This window comes from Mauremys reevesii, unplaced genomic scaffold (assembly GCF_016161935.1).
Source record: "Mauremys reevesii isolate NIE-2019 unplaced genomic scaffold, ASM1616193v1 Contig14, whole genome shotgun sequence".
NCBI lineage: Eukaryota > Metazoa > Chordata > Testudines > Geoemydidae > Mauremys > Mauremys reevesii.
This window is the reverse complement of record NW_024100760.1, coordinates 396,327-414,480: the sequence shown is the minus strand read 5'-3', so window position 1 is coordinate 414,480 and position 18,154 is coordinate 396,327. Positions and strand designations below refer to the sequence as shown.

General features: G+C 48.2%; 1 protein-coding gene across 1 annotated transcript in view; it reads left to right on the top strand.

Moving 5' to 3' along the window:
• Positions 1 to 1,887: 1,887 nt before the first annotated feature.
• LOC120393043 (butyrophilin subfamily 3 member A2-like) overlaps positions 1,888 to 18,154 on the top strand; it is an 81,869-nt gene continuing 65,602 nt past the window's right edge. Inside the window, exons 1-2 of the mRNA XM_039517676.1 lie at positions 1,888 to 1,921; positions 15,704 to 15,794. Of these exons, the coding sequence (XP_039373610.1) occupies positions 15,725 to 15,794 (70 nt within the window). The 5' untranslated portion in view covers positions 1,888 to 1,921; positions 15,704 to 15,724. The remainder of the gene's footprint in view (positions 1,922 to 15,703; positions 15,795 to 18,154) is intronic.

Genomic DNA, 18,154 nt, shown 5'->3' with positions numbered 1-18,154 from the left:
AGCCCTGATGCAAATCCATCTGGAGGGTGTCACCCCAAGAACAGATTTGAGATACAAATACATGGCCAATATTCACATCTTCAGATAGAAAGACGATACATGAATAAAAACAGGATAATCATAGTTAGCGAACCATAACTTTTTCAATGACACCTTCCATGATATACTCTGTATAAGAGTTAAGGAAATTATGTGATAGTGGTAATAACAGTGATATAAATGGTCACCTTTCTTAACCACAGCATCACACTGACAGAATTTCTGGTCAGAGATAGAATCATTTGTGGTATTTAAAGACAATGTATTAAGAGAGATCCTGCTTCGTGAAGCTGATTTAACTTTAGAGAAAGCTCTCCAGATCCGCAGGGCAGCAGAAACTGTGAAAGCACAAGCCAGATATAGCTGAATTCACCAGAAGGGGCTATCTATGTACTAAGCACAAAAGAATACAGCCAGAATAGGTCAAATCAAAGAGTGCAACCACTCACTATGAAAACCTCTGCTAGTGGGAGATAGGGTACAGACTGTTATGTCCAAGGTGTGGATCACAGCATGGCCTCAAACAGTGTTTGACTTTGGGAAACTCTGACACATATGGGGGGTGGGGGGAATCATTTTGCAAAATACTGCAGATCCCAAAGGCAGAAAAGTCAGGTGCCTGCAGCTGAAGACAACCTTGTTGAAGAGATGTGCTGGGATCAAGCAAACTTGATGAGAGAGACTGGATACTGCTTATGAAAGTGAATGAAACAGTTATTCCACCCAGACTGGACACAGGAGCTCAGGTTAATATTCTGACTGAACAAGTTTATGAGAGACTGAAAAAAGACCAAAACTGGGATCAATAAAAATAAAATTAACCATTTTTTCTGGAACAAATGTACCAGTGAAGGGGAGGTGCACTGCTAGTATCAACTATAAAAACACCACATAAAGGTTCCCATTCACTGTGGTGCCAAAGGAGATGACACCAATTTTAGGCCTGGCTGCCTGTGAAAAACTCAAGCTCGTACAACAGATGCTCTCACTAAAAGTTCATACTGAATGTGGCTATGAGGCACTCATTCAGGAATATCATGATCTGTTGGGTTGATTATAGGGTGAACATACAATCTGGATAAACAAGCAGGTCCCTTCATTTATCCATCCATGTAGAAAGGTGCCGTTTGCACTCTGTGATTAACTGAAGGTTGAGCTCACAAGGATGGAAGCAATGCAAGTAAAACAAAAAATTGAGACACCAATGGAATGGGTGAACTGTCTAGTCATTTAAAAAAAAAAACAATGGCCAGCTACGCATATGATTAGATCCTAGAGACCACAGCACGGCTATAAGAAAAGAACATTTCAGACTGCCAGCTGGAGAAGAGATTATGGCTCAACTTGTGAATGCACAATATTTCATGCATCCTCAGTATTTTGGAAGCTAAAATTATTCAAGAAACCTCAAAGCTATTATATTTAATACTTCCTTTGGAAGATACAGATTTGTACACTTACTCTTTGGCATAGCTCCAGCATCAGAAGTTTAAACACTAAATAGGGAGAAATGTGATTTAGGGGTCACAGAATTGACTTTTGTTGGAGATATTATTTTGTTGGAGATATTATTTTGAAGGAAGGTGTAAGACCTGATGAGACAAAGGTTTCAGCTATTGAAATGATGCAACGTCGCCAGGCAAAGAAAGATGTGCAAGGTGTAGCAGGGCGGACCCTGCTCCTGCCCAGAGGGGCTTGAAAAGCTGCCTGCCAGGGCTTGAGAGGCGTGGCTCTGGAAGCTGGGCTGAGTAAGGAAGTGGCCGCAGCTGGGGCCACGCCCCAAACTGAAGCCCTGGGGCTTATAAGAAGGCAGGGAAGCCAGAGCCCAGACAGTCTCTCTCTGCCTTCAGAGAGGGATGGGCCTGGCTGCTTATGAGCGGAGGTAAAGTACCTGGGTGAAGCAGGACTGGGAACAGGCTAAGGAGCTGGGGAGCTCCAGCCTGGAAAACCCCAGGCTGCAGCCTAGCGGTAGGCCACAGGTACTGGGGGTTGCAAGGGGCGACCCAGGGGTAGGAAGAGCACCAGGTCCAAACCCCTTTGCCTGTGACGAGAAGGCGGATACTGCAGTCTGCCCCCGGAGCTGGGGCTAGAGCACGACTGGGCAGTAGCCATTCTGAGGCGAAGCGGGGAAAGCAGGGTGGGGGACCCCCGGGGAGGGGGAAACCCAGTTAAAGGGGCACCGGGGTCCTGGGAGGGACACGGGGCCGATAGGAAAACAGGCGGATCACCGGCCAGGAGAGGGCGCTCCGGGCTGAAAAAGAGCTAATTCCCCGGAAAAACCAGCAGGAGGCGCCGGGGCGGTGAGTAGCCCGTTTACACAAGGGTTCCTGGAAATGGTTAATTGTCTTGGAAAATTCATACCTAATCTACCTACAAAAGCAGCATCTTTGAAGCAATTGCTAGAGAATAAAAGTGAATGGTACTGGGTACAGGAGGAATCATGGGACAATTTGAAACAACAACTGATACAAGAGCCAGTGCTGCAATTCCACGCACCAGGCAGGCCTTTAAAATTTCATCAGATGTTTCACAGTCTGTGTTGGGTGCAGTGATTCTACAGACAAATGAGAACTTTTAGCAACCAGTAACATCCAAATCACTGACTGAGGCAGAAACCAGATACACACAGAGAAAGAACTTTTAGGAATATTGTTTGCCTGTGAAACATTCAATTAATATATTTATGGCCAGACTGTGGAACTTGAAATGGACCATGTACCCCAGATAGCATTATTTAGAAAATCGTTAAATGATTGTACCTTAACGATTCATAGAATCATAGAATCTCAGGGTTGGAAGGGACCTCAGGAGGTCATTTAGTCCAACCCCCTGCTCAAAGCAGGACCAAACCCAACTAAGTCATCCCAGCCAGGGCTTTGTCAAGCCTGACCTTAAAAACCTCTAAGGAAGGAGATTCCACTACCTCCCTAGGTAACCCATTCCAGTTCTTCACCACCCTACTAGTGAAAAAGTTTTTCCTAATATCCAACCTAAACCTCCCCCTCTGCAACTTGAGACCATTACTCCTTGTTCTGTCATCTTCTACCACTGAGAACAGTCTAGATCCATCCTCTTTGGAACCCCCTTTCAGGTAGTTGAAAGCAGCTATCATATCCCCCCTCATTCTTCTCTTCTGCAGACTAAACAATCCCAGTTCCCTCAGCCTCTCCTCATAAGTCATGTGCTCCAGCCCCCTAATCATTTTTGTTGCCCTCCGCTGGACTCTCTCCAATTTATCCACATCCTTCTTGTACTGTGGGGCCCAAAACTGGACACAGTACTCCAAATGAGGCCTCACCAGTGCTGAGTAGAGGGGAATGATCACATCCCTCGATCTGCTGGAAATGCCCCTACTTATACAACCCAAAATGCCATTAGCCTTCTTGGCAACAAGGGCACACTGTTGACTCATATTCAGCTTTTCGTCCACCGTAACCCCTAGGTCCTTTTCTGCAGAACTGCTGCCCAGCCATTCGGTCCCTAGTCTGTAGCAGTACATGGGATTCTTCCGTCCTAAGTTCAGGACTCTGCACTTGTCCTTGTTTAACCTCATCATATTTCTTTTGGCCCAATCCTCTAATTTGTCTAGGTCCCTCTGTATCCTAGCCCTACCCTCCAGCATATCAACCACTCCTCCCAGTTTAGTGTCATCTGCAAACTTGCTAAGGGTGCAGTCCACACCATCCTCCAGATCGTTAATGAAGATATTGAATAAAACCGGCCCCAGCACCGACCCTTGGGGCACTCCACTTGATACCAGCTGCCAACTAGACATGGAACCATTGATCACTACCCGTTGAGCCCGACCATCTAGCCAGTTTTCTATCCACCTTACCGTCCATTCATCCAGCCCATACTTCTTTAACTTGCTGGCAAGAATACTGTGGGAGACTGTATCAAAAGCTTTGCTAAAGTCCAGAAATAGTACATCCACTGCTTTCCCCTCATCCACAGAGCCGGTTATCTTGTCATAGAAGGCAATTATGATATTAAGAATGATGATAAAGCAGCAGCAATATGGTTTGGTTGTGACCTACATGCCCAGTAAATTCATGTTCACTGAAGATGCACTTTCTAGAATAGTGACTCCCACTACAAAATCAGAGAAGACGTTGATGATAAAGATGCAAGTCTATTTAGATCTGACTGTAAAGTCAGTTCCCGTAGTAATTAACAGGAAATTGCAACAAGTAAGAGAAGAATGGAGGCTATGGCTACACTTGCAGCTGTTCAGCGCTGGGAGTTAAACCTGTCTTCGTACAGCTGAGTAGGGAAAGTACTGCAGTCTGGCCACACTGACAGCTACCAGCGCACTGTCATAGCCTCATTTGGAGCATTTGCAGTGGTGTTCGGAGTGGTGCATTATGGGCAGCTGTCCCACAGAGCATCGCTTCCCATTCTGGCACCGTGGGTTGTGGGAAAGGGGAGGAGGGTGCTGGGCATTCTGGTTCCTCTCCCAACGCCCCACGATGCATCACTTCACATCTCAGCAATCCCCGTGTTTCCGTCCACATTTGGCGGCATCTTTCAACAGTTTCTGTGCAGCGTGATCTGTGTTCTGCTTCGGTCTGTGGGAAATGGAGCCCAAGCTGCTGAGGAATATGCTGACGAGTCTCGCCAGCACATCACGTTTGGCAGTTGAGCTATTCCTTAAGATCCAAAGTGACGGTGAGGAGTCCAATGATGATAGCGAGTCACGTAACGCGTATGACACAAAATTGCTTGTGGCATTCACAGACATGCTCAGCACCGTGGAACACCACTTTTGGGCTCGGGAAACAAGCACTGAGTGGTGGGATCACATCGTCATGCAAGTCTGGGATGACGAGCAGTGGCTGCAGAACTTTCAGATGAGAAAAGCCACTTTCATGGGACTGTGTGCTGAGCTCGCCCCCACACTGAGGCTCAAGGAAACGAGATTGAGAGCTGCCCTGCCGGTGGAGAAGTGGGTGGCTATTGCAATCTGGAAGCTGGCAACTCCAGACAGCTACTGATCGGTCGGGAACCAGCTTGGAGTGGGAAAGTCGACTGTTGGAATCATGTTGATGGAAGTTTGCAGGGCCATTAACCGCATCCTGCGAAGAAGAACTGTGACTCTGGGGAACACGCAGGATGCTGTGGATGGCTTTGCACAAATGGGTTTCCCTAACTGTGGAGGGGCGATAGATGGGACGCATATTCCTATTCTGGCACAACCCCACCTAGCATCCGAGTACATTAATCGGAAGGGGTATTTCTCTATGGTTCTCCAGGCGCTTGTGGATCACTGTGGGCGTTTCATTGACATTAACGCAGGCTGGCCCAGAAAAGTGCATGACGCACGCATCTTTCGGAACAATGGCCTGTTCAGGAAGCTGCAGGACGGGACTTTTTTCCCAGAGCGGAAGATCACAGTAGGGGACGTCAAAATGCCCATTGTGATCCTTGGAGACTCCGCTTACCCGTTAATGCCATGGCTCATGAAACCCTGCACAGGAAGCCTTGACAGCAGTAAGGAACGGTTCAACTACAGGCAGAGCTGGTGCCGAATGACTGTGGAGTGTGCTTTTGGCCATTTAAAGGGCTGCTGGCGATTTCTGTATGGGAAGCTGGACTTGGGCAAAAACAGCATCCCTGCGGTTATATCCACGTGCTGTACCCTCCATAATATTTGTGAAGAGAAGAGTGAAAGATTCAGTCAGGCATGGAACTCCGAGATTCAACGCCTGGAGGCTGAATTTGCACAGCCAGAGAGCAGGGCTATTAGAGAGGCCCAGCACATGGCTGCAAGGATTAGGGATGCCTTGAGGGAGGAACTTGAGGCTGAAAACCAACAGTAATGTTTGGTGTCTTGCACAGGAGTGAAGTGCAGTAGTTATAATGTTAGTAGGAATCTGTGCTTGCGAAGCTGATTTGCCATGCCTGTTTCTTTCCTGAGCTAAGGTATTTTTTACTTTATGCAATAATAAAGACTGTTTTCATAGCCAAAAAATTCATTTATTGAAAAGAAAATTAATGTATTGAAAGAAACACAACTTTTTGGGAATCAGAAAGGGCAAGGGGGTGGAGTGAGGAACAGTGCAATCACAGATTTGCATATGCCCTGTCTGGAGTGCAATGCAAAGAGTGCTGCACTTCAGGATGGCTATGCTGCATGGTGATGGGGGTTGAGTGCAGATGGTAAGGGTTGCAGTTCTCAGGGCTGGTTGGTGAATGTACAGGTGTTGGAGTCAGCTGGTGGCGGTAAGAACCCAGCTTAGTTGGGAAGGGGGGTTAGAGCTGACATGAGGGCACAAGGGAAAGAGCTTTGGGACAAGGGCTGCTGGGGGGAGCAGGGGCAGTTGTGCTCTGCCTGCATGGCTACGAGCGCCTGGAGAGAGTCTGCTTGGCGCTCCAGGATGCTTATCAGCTGCTCCATGCTTTGCTTCCGGTGCACTGCGTTTTCCTTGCAGATCCTGCTTTCCCTCTCCCTCCACTCCTGCGGTTTTTGATTCTCTGTGAGAGATTGGTGCATCACTTTTGTGCAGCATGTCGTCTTTGCTTTTTCGTGGTCTCTTCCGGAGTTTTTGCAGTCTCTCAGCCATTGATAACACGGACAGCCTAGATCTCAAGGTTGCATCTGTAAAGGCAAAATGCAACATTAAACAGAGGCAGTATTGTTTATACCAGACAGCGTAATGATTCCCCCGCACTTAAGGAGGGCATACACAGTCTGCACAATACCATAATTTTCCCATCCCAAGGAGAGTGCACATAACCCATGGGAGCCCTGAAATGGTGAATAAAGGGGATTGATTGTTTCAGGGCTGTACTGTCTTCTGGGTTTCTGTGCCTTGGGGAGAGCCAACAGCTGCAGGGGGCACCTACACTGAACACTGTCCCAATATTTTCCACAGGAGTTTATCCTGCAAGATATCTCACTGCTGAGGGTGACCTGGGAAGCAAGATAGAGTCTTTTACTGCAATGCGGCTTCCGCCCTGGCCCCTATGCAGCTTACCTGTGTGCAGCAATGGTCCCCCCACCCCTTGCAGCACAGTGGCATGGACACATTAGCCTGACTGGGACAAGGACCACAGTGGCTCTCCCAATAAACCTGAGCAAGCGTATTGCCCACCTTCTGGATGAGATATTCGAAGAGATTACTGAGGCCGATTACCGCGAAGTGATAGACCACATCAATGCTCTATTCTGCATCTAGGCATGCATGCATGCAGCCCTAACCCTCCTCTCCCAAAAAATTTCCATCCTGAAAATAAAAGCCACTTACCGGGAACCTGCTCCTCTGTTTGACCTCCACCAAGTACCGGCTGCTGCGACTGGCTACCTTCCTCCTGGCTTGAGAAGAGCTCCTGGCTGCATGCCTCCAGTGACTCCGGGGTGTCCCTCCCCGCCCCAGTACCCTCACTCTTGCTTTCCTCCTCCCCCCGTTCTGAAGTGTCCATGGTAGTGCTCGGAGTGGAGGGGGGTCACCCCCAAGTATCGCGTCCAGCTCTTTGTAGAAATGGCAGGTCATGGGTGCAGCACTGGAGCAGCGGTTTCCCTCGTGGGCTTTGCAGTAGGCACTCCACAGCTCCTTCATTTTAACCCTGCACTGCAGTGAGTCCCGGTCATGGCCCCTTTCCATCATGGCCCTTGATATCTGTCCAAAGGTATCACAATTTGTATGGCTGGAGCACAGCTGTGACTGGACAGCTTCCTCCCCCCAAACACTGATGAAGTCCAGCAAACTCGCCATTGCTCCATGCTGGGGCTTGTTTGGCGCGTAGAGGCATAGTCACCTGGAAAGATTCACTGATTGCACTCCACACCTGGCTGAGCAAACAGGAAGGGGCATTTAAAGGCCGGGTCTAATGGTTGGTCACCTGAGGCCAGGGCAGTAGAGTTTGAACTGATGAGCAGATTGGCTAGAACAGAGATTCTGGGATGCTGCCGAAAACTTCTGGAGGCCAATCAGAGCGCTTTGGGTGGCCACACTGGCACTCCAGTGCTGCAGCAGCAGCGCTATTCTCTTTATTCCTCTCGTTGAGGTGGAGTACAAGCAGGGCTGTAGCCAGGGAGATACAGCGTTGTATGAGCCTTGCCAGTGTAGACGGGGAGTGAGTTACAGAGCTGTAAAGCCACCACCAGCACTGCAACTCTCAAGTGTAGACAAGGCCAGAGAAAGATGAATTGTTGTGAATCCTTTAAAAAGTGATAATCAAAGCGTGGCCTGAAGAAATAAGCAGTTGCTGGTCAAGAATAACAGGCTATTGGAACCGCAGACATGAACTTGCTGTGATAGGGTAATTTTCAAGGGCAGCAAGGTTGTAATGCGAATATGAATCTGGAAAGAAATCATAGAATCATAGAATATCAAGGTTGGAAGGGACCTCAGGAGGTCATCTAGTCCAACCCCCTGCTCAAAGCAGGACCAATTCACAACTAAATCATTCCAGCCAGGGCTTTGTCAAGCCTGACCTTAAAAACCTCTAAGGAAGGAGATTCTATCACCTCCCTAGGTAACTCATTCCAGTGCTTCACCACCCTGCTAGTGAAAAAGTGTTTTCTAATATCCAACCTAAACCTTCTCCACGGCAACTTGAGATCATTACTCCTTGTTCTGTCATCAGGTGCCACTGAGAACAGTCTAGAGCCATCCTCTTTGGAACCCCCTTTCACGTAGTTGAAAGTAGATATCAAATCCCCCCTCATTCTTCTCTTCTGCAGACTAAACAATCCCAGTTCCCTCAGCCTCTCCTCATAAGTCATGTGTTTCAGTCCCCTAATCATTTTTGTTGCCCTCTGCTGGACTCTTTCCAATTTTTCCACATCCTCCTTGTAGTGTGGGGCCCAAAACTGGACACAGTACTCCAGATGAGGCCTCAGCAAAGTCGAATAGAGGGGAATGATCACATCCCTCAATCTGCAGGCAATGCCCCTACTTATACAGCCCAAAATGCCATTGGCCTTCTTGGCAACAAAGGCACACTGTTGACTCATATCCAGCTTCACATCCACTGTAACCCCTAGGTCCTTTTCTGCGGAAATGCTGCCTAGCCATTCGGTCCCTCGTCTGAAAGAGTGAATGGGATTCTTCTGTCCTAAGTGCAGGATTCTGAACTTCTCCTTGTTGAACCTCATCAGGTTTCTTTTGACCCTATCCTCTAATTTGTTTAGGTCCCTCTGTATCCTATTCCTACCCTCCAATGTATCTACCACTCCTCCTAGTTTAGTGTCATGTGCAAACTTGCTGAGAGTGCAGTCCACACTATCCTTCAGATCATTAATGAAGATATTGAACAAAACTGGCTCCAGGACCAACCTTTGGGACACTCCACTTGAAACTGGTTGCCAGCTAGACATGGAGCCATTGATCATTACCCGTTGAGCCCGATGATCTAGCCAGCTTTCTATCCACCTTATAGTCCATTCATCCAGCCCATACTTCTTTAACTTGCTGGCAAGAATACAGTGGGAGACCATATCAAAAGCTTTGCTAAAGTAATGGAATAACACATCCACTGCTTTCCCCTCATCCACAGACCCAGTTATCTCCTCATAGAAGGAAATTAGGTTAGTCAGGCATGACTTGCCCTTGGTAAATCCATGCTGACTGTTTCTGATCACTTTCCCTTCCTTTAAGTGGTTCAGGATTGATTCCTTGAGCACCTGTTCCATGATTTTTCCAGGGACTGAGGTGAGACTGACTGGCCTGTAGTTCCCTGGATCTTCCTTCTTCCCTTTTTTAAAGATGGGCACTACATTAGCTTTTTTCCAGTCATCCGGGACCTCCCCTGATTGCCTTGATTTTTCAAAGCTAATGGCCAATGGCTCTGCAATCTCATCGGCCAACTCCTTTAGCACCCTCGGATGCAGCGCATCCGGCCCCATGGACTTGTGCTCATCCAGCTTTCCTAAATAGCCCCGAACTACTTCTTTCTCCACAGAGAGCTGGTCACCTCCTCCCCATACCATGCTGCAGAGTGCAGCTGTCTGGGAGCTGACCTTGTCTGTGAAGACAGAGGCAAAAAAAGCATTGAGTACACTAGCTTTCTCCACATCCTCTGTCACTAGGTTCCCTCCCTCATTCAGCAAGGGGCCCACACTTTCCTTGACTTTCTTCCTGTTGCTAACATACCTAAAGAAACCCTTCTTGTTACTCCTAACATCTCCGGCTAGCTGCAACTCCAAGTGTGATTTGGCCTTCCTGATTTCACACCTGCATGCCTGAACAATACTTTTATACTCCTCCCTGCTTATTTGTCCAATCTTCCACTTCTTGTAAGCTGTTCTTTTGTGTTTAAGACGAGCAAGGATTTCACTGTTAAGCCAAGCTGGTCGCCTGCCATATTTACTTTTCTTCCTACACATTGGGATGGTTTGTTCCTGCAACCTCAATAAGGTTTCTTTGAAATACAGCCAGCTTTCCTCGACTCCTTTCCCCGTCATGTTATTCTCCCAGGGGACCTTGCCCATCAGTTCCCTGAGGGAGTCGAAGTCTGCTTTTCTGAAGTCCAGGGTCTCTGTTCTACTGCTCTCCTTTCTTCCTTGTGTCAGGATCCTGAACTTGACCATCTCATGGTCACTGCCTCCCAGGTTCCCATCCACTATTGCTTCCTCTACTATTTCTTCCCTGTTTGTGAGCAGCAGGTCAAGAAGAGCTTTTCCCCTAGTTGGTTCCTCCAGCACTTGCACCAGGAAATTGTCCCCTACACTTTCCAGAAACTTCCTAGATTGTCTGTTCACTGCTGTATTGCTCTCCCAGCAGATATTGGGGTGATTAAAGTCACCCATGAGAACCAGGCCCTGTGATCTAGCAACTTCTGTTAGTTGCTGAAAGAAAGCCTCGTCGACCTCATCCCCCTGGTCCGGTGGTCTGTAGCAGACTCCCACCATGACATTACCCTTGTTGTTCATACTTCTAAATTTAATCCAGAGACACTCAGGTTTTTCTGCAGTTTCATACTGGAGCTCTGAGCAGTCTTACTGCTCTCTTACATACAACACAACTCCCCCACCTTTTCTGCTCTGCCTGTCCTTCCTGAACAGTTTATATCCATCCATGATAGTACACCAATCATGTGAGTTATCCCACCAAGTCTCAGTTATTCCAATTACATCATAATTCCCTGACTGTGCCAGGACTTCTAGTTCTCCCTGCTTGTTCCCCAGGCTTCTTGCATTTGTGTATAGGCACTTAAGATAACTCGCTGATTGTCCTGCTTTCTCGGTCTGAGACAGGAGTCCTCCCCTCTTGCAGTTTCCTGCTTGTGTTTCCTCCCGGAATCCCACTTCCCCACTTACCTCAGGGCTTTGGTCTCCTTCCCCCGGTGAACCTAGCCTGAGAACTAATCAGGGAAGAGATTTTGAAACTCCTAGGAGGGAACTTTTTCTCTCTGTTTGGGGGGGTCTTTGTCTTTGGCCGTTTGGAGTTCAAGAGACCAGACGAGTTAATCAAGTCCCTACAAGTTCCACCTTTCTGAACTAATTTCTTCTAGTCAAGATAGTGAGTATTAGAAAGATACTTTGTGTCCTTATCTAATAATCCTATGTTTGCAATTCTGTGTGTTTGTTATTGATTATTCTTAATTCTGCTTGTACTGGTTGTACTGAGAAAGAGAGAGAATTCGCTCCAGAACTTAGCAAGGTTATACCCTATGAGTGCCCAGCTTGGATTCATAGAGATTCTGTATTTTCTTTTGTTCTCTTAATAAATTCTTTCCTTTTCTTTGGACTTGGTTAATTCCTTCTCTTGGGGAAATTCAGGGGAAGGGGAGGGGGAAGTGGGCTGCTTCCCTGTGTGTAGAGATTCAAGGCGTTTGAATCCAGGCTTCTCTGTCTCCGGAGCAGGCTGGAGAGAGGGAAGAGGGGGGAGGGGGAAGGTTCCTCCTCTGTAAATTGATCTGTGTTCCCAAGGGGGGAAACAGGGGTGTCCCGGCCCACGGAATTGACCGGGTGGTGGCAGCCGAAGGGGAGACCTACCCTAGGATTTTGGGGTGGGGGGAAGACATGCTGGTCCTCACTTTGAAACCGCCCAGTTTCAAGTGAGGGTGCAGACCAGGACACCTCCTCACTAGGTTAGCCTATTCTGTTGCTCTTCCTTCTTCCTTGTGTCAGGATCCTGAACTCAACCATCTCATGGTCACTGCCTTCCAGGTTCCCATCCACTTTTGCTTCCCCTACTAATTCTTCCCAGTTTGTGAGCAGCAGGTCTAGAAGAGCTTTGCCTCTAGTTGGTTCCTCCAGCACTTACACCAGGAAATTGTCCCCTACCCTTTCCAAAAACTTCCTGGATTGTCTGTGCACCTCTGTATTGCTCTCCCAGCAAATATCAGAGTGATTAACATCTCCCATGAGAACCAGGGCCCGTGATATAGTAAATTATGTTAGTTGCCGGAAGAAAGCCTCATCCACCTCATCCCCCGGGTCTGGTGGTCTATAGCAGACTCCCACCATGACATCACCATTGTTGCTCACACTTCTAAACTTAATCCAGAGACTCTCAGGTTTTTCTGAAGTTTCATACCAGAGTTCTGAGCAGTCATACTGCTCTCTTACGTATAATGCAACTCCCCCACCTTTTCTGCCCTGCTATAGAAGATCCAGGAGGGTCACGGAGGAATTGAGAAATGCAAACAGTGAGCATGATAGGTGATATATTGGCTGCAGATCAATCACATAAGAACATAAGAATAGCCATACTGCATCAGACCAAGGATCCATCTAGCCCAGTAGCCTGTCTTCCAACAATGGTCAATACACAGCATTACTAGTGAAGTAGGAAACTGCTTTTCATGATTCAAATACAATCCATGCCAACAGGCAGAGCCACTGAGACCTCATCTAGTTCCACAAAGGCCTTATGAGAAGGTCGGCAGTGACTGATTTACCTGGCAATCAAAAGACTATTTAATAATCACATTCTATTATTCTCTGTATCCAAAAATTTGCACACTGCATAGTGCTAATAGTAAGTCATTGATAGCTGGCAAGAAGGGAATCTTTTCCAGATATGGAATTCCAGATGAAGTCATTAGTGATAATCAGCTGCAATTTTCCAGTGCACATTTTAGTCAATTTTCTTTAGACTGGGATTTTAATCACAAAACATCGAATCCAAATTATGCCCAATTGAATCAATCCATGGAAAGGTCTGTACAGACAGTAAAGAACCTTATGAAAAAGATATTTGACTGTGGGAGTGATTTTCATAAAGCTTTTTTGATTTACCAAAGTACAGCTCTGGAGAATGGCTCTTCTCCAGCTCAGCTGTTAATGGGAAGAAGCAGCAGATCTAATTTGCCAGTCACTGATAACTTGCTGAAATCTCATGACAATGAAACCATATGGATGATGAAAGAAAATGAGAAGTGGAAGCAGAAATATTATTTTGAGAAAAGGCCCATGTTCTCCCATCTCTTCATCCAGTTGATGGAGTGTGCCTGAGGAATCACATCTCTTATACTTGGTACCATTAGAGAACAGCTGCATCCTAACCTGGAGGCGGGGTGGAGTGTGGGGAGTGGCCATTTAACTAGGTGATGGTCCACTTGATCTTGTTGTCATCTAGTTGAAGTGTTGTTTAACCTTTTGTCTCTGAGGAACTGGTTTGTGGCTGCTTCCCCAGACTTGGAACATGTTTTATATGGTAGAAGCGAAAAAATTTACATACAATGTTGCCACACATTTTACCAGGACAATAATGATCAGCAAACCTTGAGTTTTTAAATGATAGCTCAGAAGGCATAGTTTGTACAAGATTTATCATGGTCTTATGAAAGGGATGCATATAGGGATACAGACTGTCACACCATTAAATCCAGAGCATGATTCTGAGCTTTTCTCCTCACACACACAACTGATAAACTTATGTTTTCTTCTAAATGCAAGACAAGAGTCTCCTGGGGCCCTAAGCACAAGTCCATAGTGCTTAGGCCTTAACCCTGCCCAGGTCATGGGCCTATAGTACTTAGGCTTTAACATTGCACTGGGCATGGGCCAACAGTGCCTAAGCCTCAATCCTGCCCTCCAGCTGTTCATGTCATTCCCCCACTCAGAAGGGAGGTCTCTTTTGGGGGAGGGTGCCCATTCTTATGCTCCTGGCACACATAGAAGAGTTAGATATAAGCATAAATCCTTTGGCTGGAAGGTTGCAGCTTAACACAGCTTTAATGCTTAGAATCTAGAACAATAACACACAAGGACCCAAAACAGAGAGAGACAAAGCAGGCTGCTCCCTAAGGCAGAGATGCCCAGGTCAACCCACTTTGCTCTAGGCTGCTCTCTGTACATCTGCCTACTGCTGGACCCAGATCACACACTTCCCTACAGAGCCCCTGCCTGCCTGCAGGACCAGGACAACCCTCATTTACAGTGACAGCTTACAATTCCAATACAGTTTTCAATGCACCACACACATGATGGATTGTTTTGGAGGGAGCTGAAAGTGAAACAGAAATAGATTCACAGATGTTACGGTCAGAACAGCCAATTGTGTCCATCCAGTCTGACACTGTATATGGACTGGAGAATTGGGGGCAGGATGATACCTGACACTCTGTGCAGAGCTGAGATGGTGCTTCCTGACCTCTCACTGTGTATTTTGCTGTAATGTCTACTGATGTGATAGTCTCCAATTGATGTCAGGGGAGGGGGCAGCAGGTATCTGACAGCTCCCCCTGGTATCTGTCACAGTCACTGCCAACTCCTTCCCTGTCACTTGGTAACGTCACTTACAGAGGTGGGTGACTTCCAGCCAAGCTGATCCTGTAGAAAGGTGCCCAGATGTCACCCACTGGCCAGGATGTGAGACAGGACCCTTTGGCCCTTTGGACCTGATCCACACAACACATGAGTCTGTCACAGCCCCAGCTGCCCAGCCTGGCTCTTTAGCTCATGCTGTAGAGCCTCATGCAGTTAGTTGTGGAGAGCCCCGGGTCACGCATTGGCTGTGTTTTCCAAGGTAGTGGCAGGCACAAAACCAAGGCCTCTTCTGCAGTGGGGAAAGCAATGTGGATACCACTGGGGTTACCTGAGAAGTGGTCCTGCTGTGCTGCAGACTCACCCTGCACTGGTATCGGGGGCACCTGCACCAATGTATGGTCAGAGACAGGGGCAGCGCTAGGATTTGCGCCGCCCCAAGCAGGGCGGCACGCCACGGGGGGCGCTCTGGCGGTCGCCGGTCCCACGGCTCCGGTAGACCTCCTGCAGACGTGCCTGCGGAGGGTCCGCTGGTCCCGCGGCTACAGTGGACCTCCCGCAGGCACGCCTGCGGATGCTCCACCGAAGCCACGGGACCAGCGGAACCTCCGCAGGCACATCTGCGGGAGGTCCACCGGACCTGCGGACCCTCTGCAGGCATACCTGCGGCAGGTCCACCAGAGCCGCCTGCCGCCCTCCCGCGGGACGCCGCCCCAAGCGCGCGCTTGGCGCGCTGTGGTCTGGAGCCGGCCCTGGTCAGAGAACCAACAAGGGGAGGAAATGAGGGTGGATACATGTCATATCAAAATGATAGAAATTCCTAGTGCCAGACCTGGCAGGCGGCAGAGCAGCCTGGGTGGGGTGAAATCCTCTCCTGTCACTGGGGAGCTTCTCTGCCTGAGAGTAGAGTGGGTTAGGTCAGACGATGGATGGAGCATGTTCCCTGCACTGCCGGACCCTCACGCAGTCTGGGGAGTATTAACCATACCTGCTCTCTCCTTACAGGTCCCTGCCCGAAGTGTCCCCATGGTGACGTGGTGGCAGCTCTGTGTGTGCAGCCTGGGGATCCTCCTCCTGACGCCATGTTCTCTCGCTGGTAAAAATGTTTGAATCCCAATTATTTCCCTCCCTGTCCCCCATGTATGCTGCCCCCTGCAGGGCTGAGGTAGGGGCATCTGAGGACCAATGACCTTTCCCCCATCCTGAGTCCTGCAGAGTAAAATAGTCAGGCCCAAGAGGCTGTGGGGAGGGGATGACATTAGGGTGACCGGGGTTTGTCCTAGCTCTGGGTGGCAGGATTGTCAGAACTTACAGCAAGTCACCCAGCTCCTGCTGCCCCTGGGAAAGGATCCCAGAGCCCCTGACACTGATCCTTTCCTGTCCTGCCATGGGACCTGAAGGCACTGTGCTGCTACACTTTTCCCACTGGGAACCTATAGTCTCATGGCCTGCAAGGCTGAGACCTTCACAGCTGTCTGAGGGATTGGAGTGCCCAAATCCCACTAGGATGAATGGGAGCTGTAATGTCACCAACCCCAAGTCTTTAACCACCATGAGTCAGGCCTCAAAAATCAGGAGATTGGCTAAAAAAATCATCAGATTTTAAAACCAAGCCAAACCAACATCACCTTTCAGGGTGTTCTTGTTTCCCTTGTTTTTGAGGCTTTGGTCACACTCGGGTCAGATTTGCAAGCTTTTCTCTACAACCGCTAGAGCTAGATGCTGACTTTTTTCTTTTTAAATGAAGCTGACATTCTCACAGGATCATGTGGCTCCAGGAGCTGGAGCTTTATGAATAACACATGGTTGCCCAAGAGCTGGCTACACTGGTATCAAAAATCTCCTTTGTAACTTTGAAAATCTGACTTTTATCCCTCCTCACCAGTAGCCACACAGTGAGTGTCAGATGCTGCAGCTCGGCAGTAATTACTCTACAGGCCCCATGGTGGGATGGACGAGCCTGGAGACCCTTCAGACACAGCTATTCCGCAGACATAAATCACCTTCAGATGCTTAATTTCCTAGAGACGCAGATTACTGGAATGGTGAATCCCCATCTGAGTCAGTTTCTGTTTGAGATATTGAATCCATAGAAGGGACGTGCATTGGCCCAAAGGTCCATCAAAGATTTGATACCTCAGGCCAGGTAGAAGCCCTCTGAGGTAGCCCCTCAGCAACCATTGTGGGTCGACGTGGATCTGAAACTTGGTCATCAAAGAATTGCTTGCAGTGGAAAGAACTTGTAACTGGGTGCCATGGGGCTGTGCACTGGAGGACTAGCTTGTGTCAACTGTGGTATGAGTGCACTGCATCCATACTGAGAGTAACTCAGTTGAGCTACACATGACTCAGCCTCAGGAACCTTCTGCTATGAGCTATGTATGACTGAGGGAATTTTGTTTAGCTCAGTGATGCCCTCTCTTCTTTCCTGTCACTCACTGCATGTCTGTAGCAGCTGAGCCCTGACTCAGTGATGCTTTGGAGGGGCAGATATGCCCCATCACACATTATTGGTGGCATTATGGCCCTGCGGCCAAGTCCAATGGACCGCACCTCCTCTTGGGGCAGTATAGCCTAATGGTGAGGGTCAGGGAGGGGCCGTCCTTAGGTTCAGAACCATCTGGCCTAGTGGCTGGAGTCAATAGGATTGTCCTTCAGCGCAGGGCAGTATGATCTAATGGCTAGAGTCAATGGTACAGCGTCAATAGGGCTGCCCTCCTGTGCAGGTCACTGTGGCCTATTGGCCAGAGTCACAAGAATTCCAGTGCAGGGCAGCATGGTCTATGGGACTAAATAAATAGGAACACCGTTCTGAGTGGGGCAGTGTGTCCTTGTGGCCAGGCAGGGGATAAATCTTTCTAACTGGTTGCTTGACCTTGGCTTGAGAGAGGACCCAGGCAGCCTCCCAGTGTATGTTTATATATTATACTCCCACCATACACTGTAGCACTTTAGCTCTGCTCTGTTTCTTATCCCTTTCTCATTGTACTAACAAACCCATCTGACTGGGCAGAAGCAACACACAGTGTCTTTAACCTTTATCCTCACACATTAGTATAAGATATAAGAATATATAGTTCTTCTTAGAGTGCTGTCCCTGTGGGTGCTCCACTGTAGGTGACAGTGTGTCCCGGCCGTTGATCGGAAATTTTCGGTAGCAGTGCCTGGTCGGGACGCACGCACTCAGTTGATATCTCCCGTCTCGTTGGAATCTTCCTGAGCGCTTGTGGCCCACACTCTCCTCAGTTCCTTCTCAACCATCCTCAGCAGAAGACGGGACTCGGAGCAGTGCTGATCCTCTTCCCTGGTTTTTGAAGGAAACAATTACAAAGAACATAGAAATAGTTAGTTAGTAACATCCCAGTTGTTTCCTTTCCTTTAGAATAGTTACTTAGTTTAAAAAAAAAATCCCCTCAAGTTTGTCTCCCACTGAGACACTGTCCCCTGACATTACTA